The sequence below is a fragment of the Saccoglossus kowalevskii genome, unplaced genomic scaffold (assembly GCF_978046115.1).
Source record: "Saccoglossus kowalevskii unplaced genomic scaffold, keSacKowa6.1 SCAFFOLD_109, whole genome shotgun sequence".
In the NCBI taxonomy this organism is placed as follows: domain Eukaryota; kingdom Metazoa; phylum Hemichordata; class Enteropneusta; family Harrimaniidae; genus Saccoglossus; species Saccoglossus kowalevskii.
In genome coordinates this window covers 164,360-188,555 of record NW_028188637.1, presented here as the reverse complement: position 1 = coordinate 188,555, position 24,196 = coordinate 164,360, and the positions used below count along the sequence as shown (strand labels likewise).

At 34.4% G+C, this 24,196-nt stretch overlaps 2 protein-coding genes across 2 annotated transcripts in view; one reads left to right on the top strand and one right to left on the bottom strand.

The window, feature by feature from the left end:
* Positions 1-24,196, bottom strand: part of LOC102809866 (contactin-5-like) — a 71,478-nt gene that overhangs the window by 9,304 nt on the left and 37,978 nt on the right. The window contains exon 15 of the mRNA XM_085496306.1: positions 15,666-15,836. Within this exon, the coding sequence (XP_085352432.1) occupies positions 15,672-15,836 (165 nt within the window). The 3' untranslated portion in view covers positions 15,666-15,671. The remainder of the gene's footprint in view (positions 1-15,665; positions 15,837-24,196) is intronic.
* Positions 208-2,810, top strand: LOC144354737 (uncharacterized). The gene is made up of 2 exons (XM_078010402.2): positions 208-1,594; positions 1,744-2,810. Exons 1-2 carry the CDS (start codon positions 208-210, stop codon positions 2,808-2,810), a joined length of 2,454 nt encoding a protein of 817 aa, XP_077866528.2.

Genomic DNA, 24,196 nt, shown 5'->3' with positions numbered 1-24,196 from the left:
GGATCTACAGACGGGAGAGGGCGCAAGAGGATTTTTTATAATGGAAAGGAAATCTGCAACAATTACAACACAGAAGAGGGATGTAGACGAAACCCATGCGAGTATATGCATGCATGCTCCACATGCAAAGGCGGCCACCCAGGCCGAAGGTGTACCAAATCTAATGCCAATGCCACACCAGTGGCACTTGCCCAGTGACAACAACTCATGGCTTGTACACCAATAAACATTGATAAATTGGAAGAACTTTTATTTGAACATCCAGATAAAACTTTTACATCCCAATTATGCTCAGGTCTAAGGGAGGGTTTTATGACAGGGATTGAAAATGTCCCAGCGCTTTCATATGAATGTACCAATAACCTAACAGCTAGGGCAGACCCAGCTTCTGTTAGTAGACTTTTGCAGTCAGAAATTGACAAAGGCTATGTGATAGGACCCTTCGATACACCGCCTTTTTCAGTTTTTCGTATAAGCCCCTTAGGTTTAGCTGAGGGCAAGTATTCGGGAAAGAAACGTCTTATTGTTGATCTTTCAGCCCCCCATGACAAACCAGGAGTTCCAAGCCTTAACGAACTCATAGACAAGGAGGCTTTTTCAATGTCATACATACGTATTGATGATGCTACTGTGGAATTGAAAAGAGTGGGTAGCAGTGCATTTATGTGTAAATTTGATATCATGGATGCATTTAAACAAGTTCCACTTCACCCATCGGTCGTGCCCTGGCATGGGGTTAAATGGGAAGGAAAGTATTATTTCTTTGTACGACTAGTATTTGGTTGCAGGTCAAGTCCAAAATTGTTTGACGCACTTTCCCAAGCTATTTGTTGGATTGCGGAACACAAATATGGAATCAAATTTATTTTGCATCTTTTAGATGATTTTTTAACTGTAGATGATGGAGAATTTAGTGCTTTGCGTACAATGTCAATCATGACATTGATTTTTAATACTTTACGAATTCCTTTGGCGAAACATAAAACATTGGGTCCTGTCCAGGAATTGGAGTATTTAGGTATAATGCTTAACTCAAAAGAATTGATGGCCTTTCTACCAACAGACAAGAGAATCAGGATTTCAAAAAAATTATCTGAAGTGTTAGCAAAGAAAAGTGTTACCAAACAAGTCTTGTTATCTTTGTTAGGTCATCTGAGTTTTGCTGGAAGAGTAGTCCTGCCAGGTAGATCTTTTGTGTCTCATCTACTGCAGTTAGCCTCCACAGTACCAAAACTTCATTACCATGTAGCTATTAATAGTGACTGTCGCATGGAGCTAGCTATGTGGGATAGTTTCTTGCAATCATGGAATGGAGTTCATCTTTTCCTCAACAGTGAGGTCACCAGTGCTGCAGACTTGCAGATTTACACAGACGCTTCATCAAAGGTTGGGTTTGGGGGATATTTTAGAGGCGAATGGTTTAGCGACTGTTGGCCTGCAGAACTTAACATGAATAACCGGAGTGATCTATCTATGGCCCTTTTAGAATTATACCCTATTGTGGTTGCAGCTATGTTATGGGGAGGGAAATGGTCTCAAAAGCGCATCAGGTTTAATTGTGACAATGAGGCTACGGTACATATCATTAACAAAGGTAGAGCCTCTTCGAAGTGCCAAACTATAAATAAGTTAATGAGACGACTCACCTTGTTGGCAATGCGCTATAATTTTATAATTCTTGCACGCTTTCTCCCAGGGGTTCATAACGGGATAGCTGATTCATTATCACGTTTCCATTTCCAGAAGTTCAGGCAGTTGGCTCCAGCCGCACAGCAGCTCAGAACGCAGTGTCCACTATATTGCGAAGTGACCCAGATCTAGCTGAGGAAGTGGAGGTACTATATAGTGCAGCGGTAGCCAAGAAAACCAAGCAGGCTTACAGTACTGCACTCTCACAGTTTTTAACCTTTGCTAGTGTGCACAATGTGCAATGCTCTATATCTAACCTACCTCCCATTTCAGAGAACCTGTTGATTTTATTTGTAACCTACTGTAGCAACAGTTTGCAGTTAAAGGGATCCACAATTAGGTTATACTTAGCGGGCATCAGGTATGCATATCTAAAGGCCGGCTTTTCAAACCCCATGAAGTCGGCCTGTGGGGCCCCGTTAGAAAGGTTAAATTTGGTATTAAAGGGGCTGACACGCAAAATGGGCCAACACCGACAGCCCCGTCTCCCTTTTACTGCAAACATTGTTGCTAAAATGTGTTCAGCTCTAAGCAAAGGAATATTCACACCTTTTACAGATGTTTTGCTTCAAGCGGTAGTCTCAGTGGCCTTTATTGGTTTTTTGAGGTGTGGTGAGTTCACCACAGAGAACGCACAATTTGACAAAAATGTCAATTTATGTCTTGAAGATGTAAGTTTTTGTAGTTCGGATAAAGTTCTTCTGAAGTTAAAAACATCAAAAACAGATCCGTTACGGAAAGGGACAGTCCTCACACTTTTTAAGAATAACCGTTTTTGTCCTGTTACTGCATTGCAGCAGTATATTGCTGCCCGTAAGCGTAGCAATTACCATAACGGACCAAGTGACCCTCTGTTTATTTCAGAAGATGGTCTACCTTTAACACGTGCATGCTTTCTGCATTTACTACGCTCCTTACTAAACACAATAGGGGTAGACTCCTCTAAGTACTCGGGTCACTCGTTCCGCATTGGTGCAGCCTCGTCAGCAGCACATGCGGGAATTCAGGACCATATGATTAAAACTCTAGGTCGCTGGACCTCAGATACCTACAACAGGTATATCAGAGTAGCAGATGACTCCATCTACGGAGCACAATCCGCCTTAGCTTATAGCATGTAATCCGGGTATTGGGTTTGACTTTCTACCTCATTTTGTTTCTTTTAATTTATATTTTTATTGTAATACATCAGTTATCTATATTACTTTGTTTATTGACTTAAGTTAAATAATATACTACCGTACTTCATTTCTATTTATATCTTGGGTGTCATTCCACAATTTCATTTAGTTCCATTTTGGGTACTTCGCTATTGCTATATGCTCATATACCCCCAAGATATCTCCAGACATAATTTTTCTTTCAAGTATGTATTTTAATAACTTTTCAGTAACCTTGTCATCATTACTGGGTAGTTGCCAAGCTGAAACTACCTATAATCAATTAAATAACTTCACGCGGTATCAACATCGCAATAAACAACCACATCGCTCTAGATGTTTCAAACAGTCGCAGTCACGCTGCCTCTGTCATCTCATTACTAACTTCACAGCAGCACAGCCTGCTATAACTTTTATACGTTCTTTGTACTAACTCTGTTGTTTTGAATTTATTCCTAATCAGTCGTGTATTTTTCTATCAGTCGTGTATTTTTTCTATATCTTTGCAGTCGCATTATGGGGGCCGCACCAGGACCATAGGTTAATATTGTATTAGCAAACAGCTCTGTGGTTTTGGTCGAGCCCCCCTTTTTTTGCCAATAAATAAGCTTTAACGTATATGAGATCTCGTGTCATAAATGTATGTTAAGTGAGTATCATTTTACAGTATTTATGCCACGAGATCTCACGCTTTCTCATACCAATGCAGGGGGTCATATCTCCCGCCATTGTCTTAAGCGGTGCATTCAGATAGACTTGCCGGTTTCTCTTTGAGGCAAACCCACCACCAACCCCGTTCACCACCGGTACCTCACTAGTAGGATGCGCTCATGTGGGGGGGGGGGTACTTCGCTATTGCTATATGCTCATATACCCCCAAGATATCTCCAGACATAATTTTTCTTTCAAGTATGTATTTTAATAACTTTTCAGTAACCTTGTCATCATTACTGGGTAGTTGCCAAGCTGAAACTACCTATAATCAATTAAATAACTTCACGCGGTATCAACATCGCAATAAACAACCACATCGCTCTAGATGTTTCAAACAGTCGCAGTCACGCTGCCTCTGTCATCTCATTACTAACTTCACAGCAGCACAGCCTGCTATAACTTTTATACGTTCTTTGTACTAACTCTGTTGTTTTGAATTTATTCCTAATCAGTCGTGTATTTTTCTATCAGTCGTGTATTTTTTCTATATCTTTGCAGTCGCATTATGGGGGCCGCACCAGGACCATAGGTTAATATTGTATTAGCAAACAGCTCTGTGGTTTTGGTCGAGCCCCCCTTTTTTTGCCAATAAATAAGCTTTAACGTATATGAGATCTCGTGTCATAAATGGGCACATAATCTGAAGATTTATCAAATTTTAGTGAGTGCGCCCTCATACATACCTCCTCTACACTCTCCTGTTTAGGCGATGCTATAACCTGAACATGTTTATTTCTGTTTGTCTGAATTGTCATGGAAGCACCATTAATATGACTCGACATTAATTACTTGACCGTGTGCGTTAAAACTGAAGATTTCACCATAAATAAGCGTGTCAAGAAGCACAAAAACAAAGCCGTTCACCAAGGTGTGTCAATATAATCTATTCACATCATTTAAATATGAATACATGGAATGAGGAAGTTGACCTCAGTACGATTAACTTATGTTTATTACTAGACCACGTGTGGTAAAATTCACGATTTCACCATAAATTTGTGCGCCTTCATACATATCTCCTTTACACTCTCCTGTTTAGGCGATTCTATAACCTAAACATGTTTATTTCTGTTTGTCTGGATTGTCATGGAAGCATGATTAATACGATTCGACTTACATTAATTACTAGACCGTGTGTGGTAAAATTTACGATTTCACCATAAATACGCATGTCAATAAGCACAAAAACAAAGTTGCTCACCAAGGTGTGTCAATATAATCTATTTACACTCATTTAAATATGAATACATGGAAGTAAGTAAGTAAGTAATTCTTTATTGCTATCGTATCCCATTTGAGATCTTGACAAAAAGTACAATAAAGTCAAAAACATGTAATAATAAAAAAATGAAAATAAAAGGAAATACTAAAAATACAGTAAATGAATGAAATAAATACACATCTCACAATAAGAGATAAATGAATAATTGTAATATAATGTAAATAAATGTAAATCTGTGTTTTGTGGGGTTTTTTTTTTTTGAGGCAGCTGGTACTGAAGTTATTGTTTGATTTTTTGCTCCCTAAGCATAAAGCAAGTATAAATGTGTTTTGAAATGTCTTTAATTATGTGATCGTTTTTATTATTTAATATGTTTATTAATGTCTCTCCATGCATTTTATGTTTAGTAAAAAGGCTGGTTCTTTCTTTATCATATAGCTGGCACGTGAAAAGGAAATGTTTCTCATCTTCAATTTCTCCAAGATCACAGACAGGGCATATTCTATCAGAGATGGAGATGTTTTTGTATCTGCCTGATTCAATCTGTAAACGGTGGGCACTTATTCTAAGTTTAGTCATTGCAGCACGATATAGTGGATTTTTAATTATTTGGAGGTATTTCTCAAAAGAAAAATCAGTTTTTATTTCTCTGTATGTTCTCAATTTGTTTTTGTGATGCACGCCCTTATCATCATCAAACATGCATTCTTTACTTTTTTTCTGGAATTGCATTTTAAGTTTTTCTGTGATGTCTTCAATAGTAGCATTGCTGTATTTAATTTGCCCATCTTTTCAGATATTACTTAAATTTAGGTTTTCCAAAATCTTTTTCACACCAGATACCCAGTTTTTAGTACCAGAATCATGCATCTTAATACCAAGCTTGTATGCTTCACATACTAATGTATTTTCAGGCATTTCCTGAACCCTCATCCAATATTTTAACAATTGTTTTGTACCCTGTATTGTAAGAGGGTACCTCCCTAATTCAATTAAACATGGCAAGTTTGAGGCTCTGCTGTTCACCTTTAATAAAAACTTGCAGAATTTGGTATGGAGTTTTTCCATGGGTGTTGACAAATTCCAAAGCTGTTTTGTGTGGGCAATAATATCACTAGACCATATTTCAGTGCAGTATAAGAGAATTGGTCTAACTACTGCGTCAAACATCTTCAAATGAATTCTGAGTGGTATAAAAGTTGCCGAAAATAATAGCTGATTCATTTTGAAGCAGGCCTTAAGAGCTTTGTTTTTTAGGTCTATCTGGGCTTTTTCTAATTTCCCTGTTGTATTTAAATTTATGCCAAGGTAGGTGTATGATGTCACTCTTTCTAGTACATCCTGGTTTATAAAAAATTTATATTTGTCTAGGCGTCTACCTGCTTTGTTAAATATGATTGTTTTAGATTTTTTAATGTTGATCTCCAACTTCCATTTGTGGCAGTATAATTGCAGGGAATTAATCGCATTCTGAAGTCCTGTATTGGTTTCTGAAAGGAGAAGCAAGTCATCTGCATAAAGTAAACATGGAAGTTGGTTATTTAATAAAGTTGGTGGGTCATTGTTTGATGCATTTATATGACTTTTAATATCATTTAAGTATATATTAAAAAGCAGCGGACTTAGACCATCGCCCTGTCTGATGCCTTTCTCAATTGGGAAAGTATTGGTCAAGCCGTTTTTAATCTTCACACATCCAGTAGAGTTTGTATAGATTGCTTTAATAATATTATAAAATTTACCAGTGACTCCATTGTTTCTGAGCTTGTGTAAAAGACCCGCATGCCAGATGGAGTCAAAGGCCTTTTTGAAATCGATAAAGCATGAAAACAGGTACTTTCCATTGGTAGTATATTTTGTTAGCAACTGTTTTAACACAAAAATGTGATCGCGGGTCCCATGGAATGAGGAAGTCGACCTCAGTACGATCAACTTATGTTTATTACTAGTTCGTGTGTGGTAAAATTCACGATTTCATCATAAATTTGTCGGTATTTAGAGCGTTTCAGAGCATAAAAGCAAAGTTGTTGATCATGGTGTGTCAATATAATCTGTTTACATTCATTTAAATATGAATAAATGGAATGAGGAAGTTGACCTCAGTACGATCAACTTATGTTTATTACTAGTTCGTGTGTGGTAAAATTCACGATTTCATCATAAATTTGTTGGTATTTAGAGCGTTTCAGAGCATAAAAGCAAAGTTGTTGATCATGGTGTGTCAATATAATCTGTTTACATTCATTTAAATATGAATAAATGGAATGAGGAAGTTGATCTCAGTGCTGACCTCAGATAAGCAGACACAATAAAATGCTTTCACCTTAACCTAGCCATGCCCATGTAAGGGGTTGTTTTGATATCATGAATAGCAGACAGTGATTACAATCTCGCCACTAGAGGGGGTAAATTGTATCCCATATTTCATTCCATTTCATGTGTTTGGATATAAATATCATAAAAATAGAACACTGTCTGCTTCCATGTCTGTTTTTGTAACAGTCATGGCGGCCATGTCTGATTTTCCAGAGCCATGCAAATTTACCAAGATTCAACAGAATTATATGTTTTGCATTATATTTTTTTAATGATTACCATGATGAGGGAAGAATTTTGAATTTATTAATTCATTTCTGATTTTGATATTAATTTATCAGCAGGCGACTTGGATTTCATCATTAATAGTATACCTACTAATTTTTGTTGGTTAATGCTCAAATTTTTCCCGTTATCAAATTTAACCCCATCAATAATAAATTTTCTGATTATTTAAAAAAAAATTGACTTGTAGAAATATTATATGATCTGCTAGGCTTTCGCTACAAATAAAATAGTCTAAGCTGCATTGGTTATATTGTGATTAGGCAAAAATTTGTTTTCCCCCAATTTCTAATTAGCCACTCCTCAAATCAAGAGAAATGAAAAATCATGTTTGTAAGAAATATAAATGTGCTACTGTAATATACGCTTTATATTCAGCAGTATCCTTTTGTAGTGTTTAATCTGAATCTATGTGTAATTTTTTGTGCATGATGGCCTGCTTTTAAATGATCACAGAATAATTCATATTAAAAATTACTCTTAGCCATTGTGGCAACAGTGTCAATTTATTATTATATACAACCGCCACATCTAAATAAAATTCACCATAATTGTTGAAGGGTTATTGAAAGTACAGTGATGTATAACTCTAAATCACAATGATGTTGTGTTTACTAGTAAGGGCTTGGCTATAATAGTCCTATAGCCTAGGGCAAGTAAAATTGCCATTTGAACAACTAAAATTTATATATAATAATAAATTGCAGGTAAATAATTTGTTTCAAGAACTCATACAAATACCCGCTATTCAATATATCAAAATCCAGTGATTGTGCATCTGAATTTACTAATAAATGTTGCATGTATACAAAATAGTTATTTTTTTTCTAAAGTAAGCATCATTGGTAAGAATAACTTATTCTTTGTATAAATGTTTCAGTGATTGTGCCTAGTTACACACCAACAACCATTATAGCAACATATGACCTTTTTTATTCCATTACATCACCTCTTATGAATAGGCATTAACAGTCTCTTTTCACAGTATTTTTAACTGCAGTGGGTTGGGGCTCAAAAGTAATGTTGCTGTCTAAGGGTATTTTTCTATTAAAAATCCATCTCCAATAGAAGCAATTGCCAGGTATATATAGCACACTATATATATACTCATTCTGCCCAACCTGTTCACTTCTGCTTTTGAATCACCTTTTTGACCGCTTGTTGAAATCTATCTGATAGTTTTCGCTTTATTTCCAGCTATGCAAACCTGGAAGTGTTGCCCACTCCCTTGCTCACTTGCTTGCCCAATTTGCATTCAAGATTCAGACCATTAAAAATGTTCTGCAGTTTACTTTGGTTTATAGTATATCTGGTTTCCAGAGATGGTTCATAGCTTGTCTGCAGTTTAAGTACTTGCTGATTTTAATAATTATATGCATGCAGTTCCCTAGATTTGACTGGGATGAAGTGGTGTGTATTTTAATATTCTGACTTGAAGGACTGCCTCAAAAATGTATATACTGGTAACTTTAAGTCTGATTTTCCAAAGCACAATATAGTATGATTTATTGGATTTATTTTTATGATTGTTGACTTGTCATGACTTGTATAATTAATGTTTACTTTCCCTCTGCTCCTTCTCTGAGGTGAGTTAGAACACTGGACTGCCGAGTTTAAAAAAAAAGTATTTTTTCTAGAGTGCTATAGGTAGTCTTGAACCGTCAACGCACTAATTTGCTTTACCCAAAAATCAGGTACACTATCCGCTCAACCAAATCTGAAAATTATGTGGTGCAATCTGATAACCGAATTATCTAAAATTCTATAATTTTTTTGTTCCACCTCCTGGTTCAATAATTTAACAAAATTGTGAATACCCTAATATCTAAGGAATGACGTATCGTCTATCATGACTTTCTTGTTTACCATGCCACTAGAATAAGTTATCGCTACATTAACACGATATGGTGTTCAGATAATATTCTTTGGAAAAGTCATTTTACCAGGATAAAATAGCCCAAAATAAAAACAAGCAAATCTATAATGTATTATTCTTACCACAACTGTAGGATAAAATGTTCACAATAAAAGATAAAAAAAAGGATAAAAGTTTCATATTTTTAGATTTTAATGTTACCAGTCCACTGTCTTTTGTAAGTGAGACGTGTCCACCATAAATTAATAAATTTATATACATAGCAGGAAGATTTTGCTGGTTTGTTTAAAGTATAAAATCATTTAATCATATTAAATCAGATAGAGAAGGAGATTTAAAACCAATTTCTTCCATATTAAGTGGCAAGGCCTCATACACTTAGGACAACATGTATTTGTTATTTTTGTGTGGTTTGACAGTACATGTATGTGTAAAGATATCCAGAAAAAAATTTATGCCTACAATCTTGCATTTTGATAACAATTTCGATGATTTGAAATGCCTATCAAAATTGTCCTGGTAATAATATATTTGAAATGTTGATCGCTGTTGGTTTCTCCATACAGAGTTTGTGTCAAAGTTCGTACTAATGTCTGACATTCAACAAGATCAGCTGAGACAGGACAAACATTAACAGTTTGGTATTTGGGAAAGCACTTCATGGGAATACATTAGTCAGACAAAAAAAGAATACTCCTAGCAACTAATTTATTAAAAAGCCAGTTAGGAACCAGCTTGGGAGTTACAATCAGACTGTACTTTATTGGCAATGTTGTTTAGTCAAAAGTTTTCAGTGTGTAAATCATGTCACCACCAGTATTACTATTAATTTGTTTTATTTTTCAGGTGTTGAGCTCAATAGCAGTGTTCTTTAGTGTACAGAGAGCCCTTATATTATTACTAAGACGTCAATTAAAAATTATCTTGAAACTTAGTGCTCTCTCAATCCTAAAATTCAAAGCCTGACAACAAATGCAAGTAAATTTACATTCAGTCTCTATATCTTAGCATGTATTCTGGATCTAAGCACTGAAGGTGTGATCACTATTACAGGCACAATTTATTTACAGGTGGTTTCAAATATTAGTTATTTATGGTTGATGGTAAATAAAGTTATTTTTGAGTCAAGAAAGTGATGAATAGAAAATTTAGTGAAAAAAGATTGAGGAAAAGAAAATTTGTCAAAATATAATGCATCTATCAACGTTTTCCACCAGGAGTGGGGATGGGGTGGTGGTATAGATTGTGGGGACAGTGCAGGGAAACAAAATGGAGTTTAATAGTGAGAATTTAGACAGTGTTTATGTGCCTGTATACAAGAAAAATTAAATTAATATTGCTAGAGCACCATTAGTTTTTGTCCCACCCTTAGTTACTGAGATATTGTCATGCATTTGGGTATCAGAGTATCAGCTCTGAAACTCTCAATTTAGCCCAGTTTCTTTCTTTCTTGGAGGCTGGGGAAATGTTCTAGGAAAATCCACATTTCATTTTTTTGTGTGTTTCCAGCATCTTTTGTACATGTGCAGTTTTTGTTGTACCCTTAATGCACTCATGGTGTTTGAAATGGTAAATTTTTCATCAAAGTTGGAAGAATTCTGTTTATCCTCTTGAGATTTTATTTAACTAGAATTGTCAATTTTTTAGCTCAAAAATGTATCTATTACATGAGACATTATGGAATACATGTTTCCCACAGTAATGTTGTAGAATCATCTGTAGCTGGTGATTTTGTGACTGGTGTTTTCAATGCAAACTTGAGTTGGCTATATGTTGCTCACTTGCTGTACATTTCTGTAATTGTACAGAACCTGGCATTTTAGTGGTGTTTATACATTTAAAGTGCGGTAGTCGTCGCGCTGTGCATGTGCAAGATATACAGTGTGTATGGGTCTCATATAAACAAAGATGGCGACTTTGACTGTTGCGCAGATCAACGAGTATGAACTGAGACGTTTCTAAGCTTTAATTAGGTAATTTAGGTATCAAAGGAGTCACCGACGGTAATCAGTGCAATTAGGTCAAACCTCATACTTGTGATTTCCATATGAAGAGCGCATTGGATTGTGGGAAAATCAATGTTTATCAACACAAATGTCGAACATACGCAGTGTGACGACTACCGCGCTTTAAATTTCACTGGTTTTCCATCGACAGCATCATAGTCCAGTGTAGTGCTGCTGACAAAACCATTTAACAACAGAGAACTTTGATGTATTGCTGATACGTTTTTTGTGTTATACTGGTAATGCTTCTAACTCATGGCAGTTGCCTTGATCAGTGTTCAAAACTGAGCAGATCCCTGTGTTTAGAGCCTTGACAGTAGGGCTGACAAGTTTAAGAACATGCTAGCCTGACAAGCCTGATCATTGAGTCTGTTGATGACTGTAAAAATGTACAATACTGTGCAAGATAAACATTTATGGCTACAAATTTCTTTGCATGTCACTAAAATTAGATAATTATCTCAGTTTGGTTTGCCAACAATATTCAAGCAGGGCCAACAACTTATTCATCTTGCAGGCCCTATCAACTATCAATTTTTTTATATTAGTGGAAAAACTGGCCAGGGTACATTCTCATGATATGTAATGATGCTCAAAGCACCTTAAAATGTTTAAAATGTTTGTGATGGGTTTTTTAATTTCAAAATAAGTTTCTCTTGCAAGGATTTTTTAGTGTGTATTTTTATGAATATTCATGCCTGATAAACTCATTTGACTGTTTTTTTTTCATTTTTTTTTTATTGTATTTTGGCAAGTTAAAGTGACCTGATCTTGTCATTTATCTCATTAAATTTTATTCATCTTTTTGTTTTCATTGACCTAAAAAATGTTTATACCTTTTACCTGACATTTTGTTAATGAGTTAATTACCAGCCAATTGAATTTCACACATTTTTAGGGCTCTTCTGATATCAAAAAGCCATGCATGGCACAGTCCCTGTTAGTTATCAAATTTAAGATATATAGTTATGTTTATAGTAATACAGCTGGAATATAACCTGTCAGGAATATGATTTTTCTAACATTAAAATGATTGACATTTGTATCTGATCGTCAAACAAGTACTTGTCCATATTGAGAGATATTGCTCTGGAACAGCATTCAAAATCAGCCATTTTGAATACATGTGTATATATATATATATATATATATAACATGATGTATAACAAATATATAAAATTTGAATATAATCAGTCAAAGCATTTAAGAAATATGGCTCTATAAGCCCAATCATTAAAACAAAATGGCCGCCAGTCAGCTATTTTGAATCCAATCTGAAAAATAAAATGACATGCACCAGGAACCTGTAATGTCTAACGTGTGTTATAAGTTTGAACAAAATCCATCCATAAATGCAAGAAATGCTTGATATTCGAGGATTTTTTTAGCACAAAAATAGCACACTTTGAAAAAGATCAACAAACCAATATATCCGTATATCTGTGACATGGTGTATAATGAATATTAAAAATTTGAACATAATCAGTCAAAACAAGTCAGACATATGGGTATGGAAACCCATTCATTAAAACAAAATGGCTGTCATTTTGAATCTGATCTGAAAAATAAAATGACGTGCATCAGGAACCTTTAATGTCTAATGTATGTACCAAGTTTGAACGAAATCCATCCATAAATGCCAGAAATGCTTGATATTTGATGATTTTTTAGTACAAAAATGACAACCATTCGGCCATTTTGAATAGGATCGTCAAACCAATATATCTATGACATGATGTATAATGAATATTTAAAATTTGAACATAATCAGTCAAAACAAGTCGGAGATATGGCACGAAAACCACATTGATTAATACAAAATGGCCGCCAGTCGGCCATTTTGAATGTTATCTGAAAAACAAAATTATTTGCATCAAGGTCCCATAATGTCTAATGTATATACCAAGTTTGAGCAAAATCCATCTGTAAACAGTCGAGAAATGGTTGCTTTTTATGATTTTTTAGCACAAAAATGGCCACCATTCGGCCATCTTGAATCAGATCGTAAAACAAAATGATGTGCATCAAGGTCCTATAATGTCCAACCTATATGCAAGGTTTGAACAAAATCCATTTGTAAACAACCGGGAAATGCTCGATTGTGATGATTTTTTGCACAAAAATGGCCGCCATTCGGCCATCTTGAGTCAGATCATGAAACAAATTGACGTGCATATGTATGATATCATGTATGATGTATGTGTGAAGTTTGATTGTGATTGGTCCAGGCATTTCTAAGATACAGGTCCGGACGCACGCACAGACGCATGCACGTATGCACGCACACACGGACACACGGAGGTCAAAACATAAGTCCCCGTTTTCGGACTGCGTCCGAACGGGGACTAATAATGTGAAAGTATATTGTGTTTTTATTTTGGTAACTGTTAATAGTAAATGTGCCCTTGCATGGAGGAAGGTACTTCATACATTTCCACGCAACATGTATAATTAAGCCAATGCACTATTCATTGATTTGCTTACTGATTCTTTTTTAAAGAATTTAAAAATTTTTTTAAATTTTTTTTAATATATTATTATATATATTTAATATATTATTTTGTTTTAAATTTAAATCATAATTTCTTTTTATATTAGCCACTCTGTAGCGAATTGATCTGATAAATTTAATCCAGACATAATTTGTCTAATTTCTATATTCATTGATTACTTCTTCCATTGATCTACATTTTTAGCCACAATGGCATCACTTCTAGAATCTATAAGTCTTCACAATCATTTTTAAAAGTGCCATAACTACTTAACCTCCAATTACCTCATTGTGTTCTTTGTACATTGTAATCTACTGTAAAATGACTAATTTTCACTGGGTTTAAATTTTGCTGATTCACCATTTCAGGCATATTCAGTGGGTTTTAAATTCACGGTTTTATCATAATAGATAATGTGTTCTAAGCTAAATTTGTCATATTCACTGGGTTTTAATTCAGCGCATTTTCCAGCCTGCGAAATAAGCAAAAATTAAAACCCAGTTTATAATTAGTCCTTTTACAGTATCCATTCTTATTCTGTCTTTCTGAAAATGCTAAGTCTAAAATTACAAGTCATTGTCAATGACACGTCCCTGTTCCGTTCATATTTGAGTGACATATACATTCAAATTAAATCATGACCGAAATGCGCCTGCATATGTACAACACATTGTTCTAAATCTGAACAAAATCCATCCATGCATGACTGAGATCAGGTTCCGGAATTGTGAAAATACGTGATTTTGATGCATTTTCAGCCTTAAAATGGCCATCATTCAGCTATTGTTAAGCAGATCATGAAACAAATGCACATATCTATTTGTGACATGATGTACCATGTGTGTGTGAAGTTTGAACTTGATCAATCCAGACATGTCTTGGATACGGATCCAGAACTGAATTTATTAAAACAAAATGGCCACCAGTCGGCCATTTCGAACTTGATTCGAAAAAAAAATGACGTGCATCAAGGTCCTATTATGTTTAATGTATGTACCAAATTTGAACAAAATCCGTCCATGCATAACTGAGATCCGGGTTCGGAATGGTGAAAATGTGCAATTTCAATGCATTTTCGACCTTAAAGAGGCCGCCATTTGGCTATCGTTAATGAAATCATGAAACAAATGCACATACATATTTGTGACATGATGTACCTTGTGTGTGTGAAGTTTGAACTTGATCAATCCAGACATGTCTCGGATACGGATCCAGAACTGAATTCTTTAAAACAAAATGGCCGCCAGTCGGCCATTTCGAACTTGATCCGAAAAAAAAAATAACGTGCATCAAGGTCCTATTATGTTTAATGTATGTACCAAATTTGAACGAAATCCGTCCATGCATAACTGAGATCTGGGTCCGGAATGGTGAAAATGTGTGATTTTGATGCATTTTCGGCCTTAAAATGGCCGCTATTCGGCTATCGTTAATCGGATCATGAAAAAAATGCATGTGCATATGTCCCATATAATGTGTGATGTATGAGTGAAGTTTGAACTTAATCGGTCCATGCATGTTCGAGATACAGGTGATCACGGACGGACGGACGGACGCACACAGGGCAAAACATAAGTCCCCGTTTTCGGACTACGTCCGAACGGGGACTAAAAATAGAGCTGGCATTATTTGGCTCCAAAATATGGAGCTATGGAAGGAGTTCCTTTTGCACCCCACCCCAACTCTAATCCTACTCCTACCCTCCATCGCTCCTCAATTTAGTTGTATATATGCCCATACTACTGTAAGGACACCTACATTTGTCTACAGGGGACATGAACAATTGAATTGGAGGGCTTGAGTTAGTGTTAAGGTTAGGGGTCACTGGGTGCAAAAGAAACTTGTTCCTGAGATGCACATGCAAATCTTTGCATACATGTACACAGCCACTTCAGATTTACTTACCAATGTCTAGGATTTGCGTAGTCTCTCTGTCTTTACAAAATCCACTTCACCATATGGGACATCTTTATTTTGTGGTGGTGGTCTTTGATTACGCTTTACATCACGATTTCCTGGTTTTCTTAAATCAGCTTGGTCTAGGTCAGCATATACAACCTCTGGTTGGATGTTAGTCTATGGTGTAAAAAAAAATGATATAAATGTCTAATTATCTTCGATTCTTATATTTTAGTCAAAGCTATGTAAATATGAACTGTTCCTTTCTAGTTGTAGTGTTCAGTCTTGTGTGTACAGTATGAAAATAGTTTTAAGTTTGTCTTTTTTTTTAACTGACTGACAATCAAAATAACTTTTTTAATGTCTGGTTGACATTGCATTAGCTCAGCACACCATAGGTCCATTTAAAGCTATGGTGCTGCGCAAGTGTTATCTCAACCAGTTTTTGGGTTGTGTGCATTTTGGAGAATTTGTTCTTGAGAAGTAACAGGAAAAAAACCAAGCAAATTAGCTTTTAACAAAAATTATTAAACATTGGTGTTTTCATATATTATATACTAGACATTGTTCATAGTGAGTGAGTGACTTTATTTGAGCTGACTGGAGTATCTGCATTGACAGTAGAAAATGATGCAATGCCTAATGCAGGAATTCAGTTATTTTGCCATATTTTGGATATATAAACAGTGAATTAAACAGAAAACACTTATGCCTTTGTCTGAAATTATTTAACTATATATTTAGGGCAGTGAGCATCTGAATTACTGTCAATGTTAACAAATATTAAATAAAAATTCTGAAGATAAAACCATACTGTGTAAATTAAATTTTACCATACCACTTGGCAGAATGACCTCCAAATTATATCAGAGTCATGTTAATCATTGAATGCCCTTTATGATTATATGACTGATTTTCTCTTTAAAATATCTGAATAGTGTTTGTTTTAAGAATTTATTGAACAGCAATTTTTCCAGCTCAACAAACCATACTTTTAATATGCTTGTGGGATTGGGTGCCTGCTCCCATAGTTTAAATATAGGTTTATGCATTTTGACACCCCCACCCCTTTTTTTGACCCCAAACATTTTTGGCCATTATTTTTAGCAACATTTACGCAATTTTTTTCCCCCCAGGGATCATGCTGTCTCTGGGATCCATCTCCAGTTTTTCTAAACCATTTATATCAGACCATTGTCCTATTTTCAAGATCATTAATTTTTTATATTTTTTTTATTTGTGCATTTTAATCACTGATTGATTTGTTGTAAATGTTTTGCTGCATCCAATCTATAACTATAAATGTGGTACAGAATATCTGTTAGCACAAAGATCATTTACTGCATCTCAACTCGTGTAACTCATGAATTATTTATATTTTTGCATGCAAGGGGATTCCCCGTTTTTTTTCCCTCAGACTTATTTATATTCAGACACATTGTTAGCATAATAAATACTTTCAATGATTTTACTTTGACCTCAATTCAAGTGTCTTAGGCTGTTGGCAGGTATTTATGACTGTTTTAAATCTCAGAGTTGTTGTTTTTCATCATACACACTGCTAGTCTATGGATTCAACATGGCGTCATTCTATGTTTAAAAAAATTCTAAATGAATTGGTCAATATTATTTCATGTGCATGTGTGATGTATTTCATGTAAATTGGACTTGTATAAAAATATGACAACCAGTTTTAAATATGGCAATTTCCATTATGCTACTAACTCTGTTTACTATTATGAACTATAGTACCAATTTATTGTTAATGAAATTAAATTTTAACTTGGGTGCACATAGTAAATATAAAACTAAATTTTAAACACAAGAGTGTGTAGTGTAATGTTATTTCTGTATTATTGTAGTACTCTTGAAATGTTGGAAAAGAAAAGATGAAAAAACGATTATTTTGCTTCAAAACTTACTTTCAAAATACACACCATGATTTCTCATGACATTACATTGATTGGTAGTAAAATATACATGTACAGTAAACAGCAATTCTGTTTGGCTAAATAACTCAGTATTTTTAGCTCCGCTGTCGACTTTGTCGAGTTACTTTTTCGACTTCTTCTTGAAAACTAAAAGCCTGAATGCTTTGATACTTGGTGTATATGTACCTTGGGTAGACCTCTCTTAGATTCGTTCATTTCATGATGATATCTTCAATTCTCTGATTTTGATGAATATTTTTGTCATTTTTGGTAAAAAGTGATATTTTTGACTTCTTGTTGAAAACTGCCAGTCCAATTGCTTTGATATTACATATATATGTACTACATGTGCTCCTCTCTCAGATTTTTTCATTTTTATGATGATATCTTCAATTCTCTAATTTTGATGAATATTTTTGTAATTTTTGGTAAAAAATGATATTTTCGACTTTTTGTTGAAAACCACCAGTCCAATTGCTTTGATATTACATATAGGTACTACATGTGGACCTCTCTCAGATGTATTCATTTCGTGATGATATCTTTAATTCTCTAATTTAAGTGAATATTTTTGTTAAAAAGTGATATTTTCGACTTCTTGTTAAAAACCACAAGTCCGATTACTTTTATATTACATATATAGGTACTACATGTGGACCTCTTTCAGATTTGTTAATTTCGTGGTGATATCTTCAATTATCTAATTTTTATGATTATTTTTGTCATTTTTGGTGAAAAGTGATATTTTTGAATTCTTGTTAAAAACAGCAAGTCTACATATTGTTCATTTTCTAATGATATCTTCTGTTCTTTAAATAAAATACGCATTGGTAACAGAGGAGCTATCTCAACCGACAGGCTGCTTGTTTTTATTTGTGATCTAGATTATTTTTTTCATGTTAAAGTTGTGTGTTTTTCTCTGTTACTATAAAATCAAATATATAGTATTATTTATTACATTGACTTATTGTGTACTCTAGATTAAAAGAAAGTTGACCCAAGTTTTTGGTTGCCAAGGTGACCAGTACTACATTTTCCAAATACACCACTAAAATTTCTACATTTCTATATTTCAAAGAAAGACGAATTAATTTCCTTAAGGCTTCTTTGCCCAATATGTACTTATCACCATGATTTCTCATGACATTACATTATTCAGTAGCAAAATAGATACATGTACAGTGGAAAGCAGATCTGTTTTGCTAAATAACCCAATATTTTATTGATTTGCACTCTAGATTAAATGTTGAACATGCCATAGCACAACAGCCTTCTATTCTGAGTGGGGTAAGGTGTAAGGTCAAACTGTTGTTGCCATGATCACCAAGACCACAACATTACAACACCACAACTAATTTTCTTGCATTAAAATCTTGGGTTTCTTCATGTTGCTAAAATTAAACATCTAGCAATATTTATTACTTTGACCTATTGTGTACTCTGATTAGAAGAAAGTTGAACCATGTTTTTGTTGCCAAGTTGCTCACCATGACTACATTTTTTTGCGAACACCACCACTAAATTTGGTGCATGGAAATTGTTTTTGTTACTAAATACATTTATATTATGTGCAGGAAATTAGAATAAGCTTTATATCCTTGATAACCAAGACCGAAATTTAACTTCTACACATAATAACTTAGCTGCTTGGTGACAAATACCACCGTGCACACAAACAATCTTGTGAAATAAAATTCCTGTTAGTAATATCAAATTTACAAAGTATGCATATTCTAGACAAAGTATTGTGGGAATTTAATTGCACTTCTACTTAAATATAATGTTTAACCTAATACCAAAGACATTCCAACTGCTACTTTCTTGTAGGTTTCATTCAAGTCTGATCATGTTATTTCCACTCCTATTCATGCCTGATTTCTACTAGATCTTAATGAAAATTATTTTCACACTTTTTGACTTCCTTTTGGTGCTGTTGATTTTGTGTTTAGTCATACTTCAATTTAAGACAAAACATTAAGGGGAATCTGCACTTCTACTTAAATACCGGTATAATGTTTAACCTAATACAAAAGACTTTCAACAATCAGATCTATTTCACTAAAAAGCAAATCCTTCTGCTACTTCCTTGTATGTTTCAAGTCTGATCATGTTATTCTTATTTTCTTTCTTATTCATGCCTGATTTCTAATACTGGGTAGATCTTAATGAAAATTAGTATCATAATAAATAATAATATTTTATTAGCCTTTGGAGCGGCAAACAAAGAGAAGAAAACAACCAAATCATACATATTTGAAAAAGGAAAGAAGAAAAATCACATTAAATTCAAACTTTCTTTTCTATACTTATACAATTGAGTAATAAATACTCTAACTTCCTTGTATCACACTTTTTATCTTTTGGTACTGTTGATTTTGTCTTTAGTCATACTTCTATTGTAGACAAAGCACTGAGAGAATTTACACTTCTACGTAACTATAATGTTTAACCTAATACAAAATACTTTCAAAAACTTAGTTCACTAATAAAAAAACATTTCCTTCTGCTATTTCCTTGTAGGTTTCAAGCCTAATCTGGTGGTTATAAAGGACATGTTATTCTCATTACTCCTTCTATGCATGCCTAATTTCTAATAGATTATAATGAAAATTAGTTTCACACTTTTAAACTTCCTTTTGATATAATAGTTGATTTTATCTGTAGTCAGACTTCATTTATCAGGTCTCATGTTGTTTGTGAAATAAATGTCAATTCAAATAATTATTCATCAGATCTTATACTTTTCTTTAGTAATTTACAAATTTAAAATAAATTAAACTATTAATGAAATGACTAACATTATCAGATAATTACCAGACATAACATTAATTCTTCCATCAATAAATTTGATAGAACCTTCTCTAATAGGAAATATGACTGTCAATTGTTGTACCTCATTTAATATCCCTTAATGGTTTATAGATTTGTACTTAATATGTGGCTAATTAATTCTTATTTTTATTTATAATATGTTGGCTAGTGGGAAAGAAACATATTTTTCATTGGATGAAGTTCCAGAACGGAGACCTATGGATTGACCAGTATCTGTACCTGTATCTCACAAATACCATCACCAAGCAAGTTCAAACTTAACATATACCCGTACATGGTCCTACTATTTAACGCCCGGACACGCGAGGGAGTGTCCGGGCACGCGCGGAGGCGAACAGGGGGAATACCTAACGCGCGGGGCAGCGGCAGCAATCCTTGTACTGTATAATATTCGTTTATGCTCAAAATTTGAACTGGAGTGGCGAATTCGAGCAGCTAACCACACTTTTTATGATCGACGCCCGGGCATTCCGGCGAGTCGAGTCCGCCATGTTGTTTGCTAATTTTGGTTAGCGTTTAACAATAGGACAATACCATTCGATCCATGGGGGTGACAGTCCTACGAATGTGCCGACATTGTCAAAGGACAAGGACAGGACAAGTTTGTGGAAGTGTGGCGAGACTCCCGTAGTATTTTTTAGTAAGATTCATTTAATCAAAGAAAGCTTAGAAAGAACTCCCATGTGCTGAGAGTATTGGAAACACATTAAATATAATTCGAAATTACTTAGCTGAAAACTAATTATGCAAATCAGAAAATTAATATGACCAGATTTGAGTGTAAAACTAATGAGGTCTGCGCAATGTAACAGAAAATCTATGTCTCCAAGTTTAATTGAAATGTGATTAGAACCAAAAAATTATGAATTATTATGCTTATTAGGGAATTAATATGAACAGATTTTTACCCCAAACTAATTAGGTTTGTACATTGTCCTAGAGCATCTTTGTACTAAGTTTCATTGAAATGGAATAATTAGTACCGTGAAAACTCCAAAACTTCGACCCCTCTAAAAATTCGACCTCCTATTTATTTGCCGGGTTTCGGTGTTTTATTTACCTCCAAATTTTCGACTCCACTAAAAATTGCCGACTCATTTTTATTCGAAAATTGCGACCAGTTTTAGTTTTCCCCCAAACGAAAAAAAAACCCGATGTGAGCGTTCAAACGGGACCTTCCTCGAAGGCATGAATCCGGGTTTCTGATTGACTGAGAGATTTTTATTTTATTGGTAACGAAAATATATTCTAAATAAACGAAGTTTCAAATAAAAACGAACACAAAAATCTCGGCATGCTGCGTTTCTGAATTGTTGATTATTACTGTACTCAGTAGTGATTATAATAATGTACACAAAATAAATTTGTTGAATGGTTATGAAATACAAATAAAAGTCAACTTAGTTTCATCGTAAGCGAATGATTCCGGTCTCGTATAAACGTTTGATGCTGTAGGATATCCGCCATGTTCTCTTAGGTCAAATAGGTCAAATCGCTAATTAACCAATCAAAAAGCTGGATGATGCCAACGTGTTCAAATTACCATAGCTTATTTAAATATGGTAATGTTATTGAACGCAATGCGGAAGAGATTGATGTTGTAGTACGATATTTTTGCTTGGATTTTGATGCGAAAACGACATGATTTTTTTAAAATAAATAAATTAGTTGTTTTTAAAAAATAAACTGGTCATCTGAAGAATAATTTAACATTGTTCACAGTGATAACAGCTCATTCTCGAAAGGAAGCTTACCCGCTCACGCTAGTCACGATAAAAATCATACACGTGTACTCTTGAATAGACAGACGTCAATGACTACGGTAAAACTTACTCTATTTTAGCCGGCAGGATTGATTGAAATGTCCGAAAAATGACGCCAAAATACACCTTAAAAGTCCCATTTTATTTTCTTAAATCCCATTTTATTTTTTAATCCAAGGGCGAATTTACGGCAGAATTTGGTCCCTCAAATAAGGGACACGTGAGCTTTGATTCTAACCGGATACATTGCACTGGGTCGGGGAGATAGTTTGCTAAACTTCCATGTATCTTTTGTCCAATGGGTACCTGTACTTCGAACATTCGCAAGTTTTCCTAGGTAGTGCGAGACAGCTTTGTCTTTTGACCTATTAGTTTTGTGCTGACCTCTTCTCCGCGTCTTGATGTTTTGTTTTGCTTGTCATAATACTCACTGATTGATGACTTTGTTTAGATTTTGAGTTACAACTCGGCCACGACCTTTGCTTTTACCGTGAAACATGAGGAAGTTTACGTCAATTGACGGACATTGCATTTTTTAAAAACTAATGAAGCACACTGTCTATCATCTCCATTTTTTCATTTGCTGATTTCTATTCTGAAAAATTCGACCGTCCGAAAATGCACCTTAATTTTGACTCTAAAAACACGTCACATTTCTAACACCAATTATTTAAAACCGGTCGAAATTTTGGAGTTTTTACGGTACTTTAGATATCAGTGTGAAAGCTTAAAATTGGTTAATTATGCAAATTAGGTAATTAATATGTACAGATTTTAACCCACAATTATTCAGGTCTGTCTATTGTCCTACAGCATCCATGTACATTCATTGATATGTGATGTATAGTACCTGAGATATCAGTGTGAAAGTTGGTTAATTATGCAAATTAGGTGATTAATATGCACAAATATTTACCGGAAACTAATTGGGTCTGCATAATTCTAGATTCATTGAAATGTGATGATTAGTACTTTAGATATCAGTAGAAAAGCTGAAAATTAATTATGCAAATTAGGTAATTAATATGCACAATTATTTACCCTAAAACTAATCAGGTCTCTGCATAGTCCTAAAGGATCTATGTACCAAGTTTCATTGAAATGCGATGATTAGTACTTGAGATACCCGTGAAAAAGCTGAAAATTAACTAATTATGCAAATTAGGTGATTAATATGCACAAATATTTATCGAAAACAATCAATCTCTGCATAGTCCTTGAGTATGTAAGTACCAAGTTTCATTGAAATGTAATGCTAACTAATATCAAATGCTGAAAATTAATTAATTATGCAAATTAGGTAAATAATATATACTGATATTACCATAAAAACTATCAGGTCTGTGCAGTGTCGTATGACATCTATGTACCAAGTTTCATTGAAATGTGATGATTAGTACTTGAGATATCAGTGGAAAAACCGAAAATTGACTAATCATTATGCAAATTAGGTAATTAGTATCCACGGATTATTACCAAAAACTAATCAAAACCTAGCATTAGTTCAGAGCATCTATGTACCAAGTTTCATCAAAATCCAATGAGTGGTTGTTTAGATATCAGTGGAACAGTCATGGAACCACTAAAAAATAGCTAATTATCATGCAAATTAGGTAATTAATATGCACGGATTTTTACCAAAAATTAATCAAATCTGCGCATATGTTCAGAGCATCTATGTACCAAGTTTCATCAAAATCCAATGAGTGGTTCTTTAGATATCAGTGGAACAGTCATAGAACAGCTACAAATTAGCTAATTATCATGCAAATTAGGTAATTAACGAGCATGGATTTTTACCAAAACCTAATCAAATCTGCGCATTGGCCCAGAGCATCTATGCACCAAGTTTCATCAAAAACCGATGTATGGTTCTTGAGATAGCAGTGGAACAGTCGGACACACATACACACATACACACACACATACACACATACACACATACACACATACAGACACACTAACTGCAAAGACTCCCATTTTGTGCTTCGCACATGGGAGTCAAAAATGA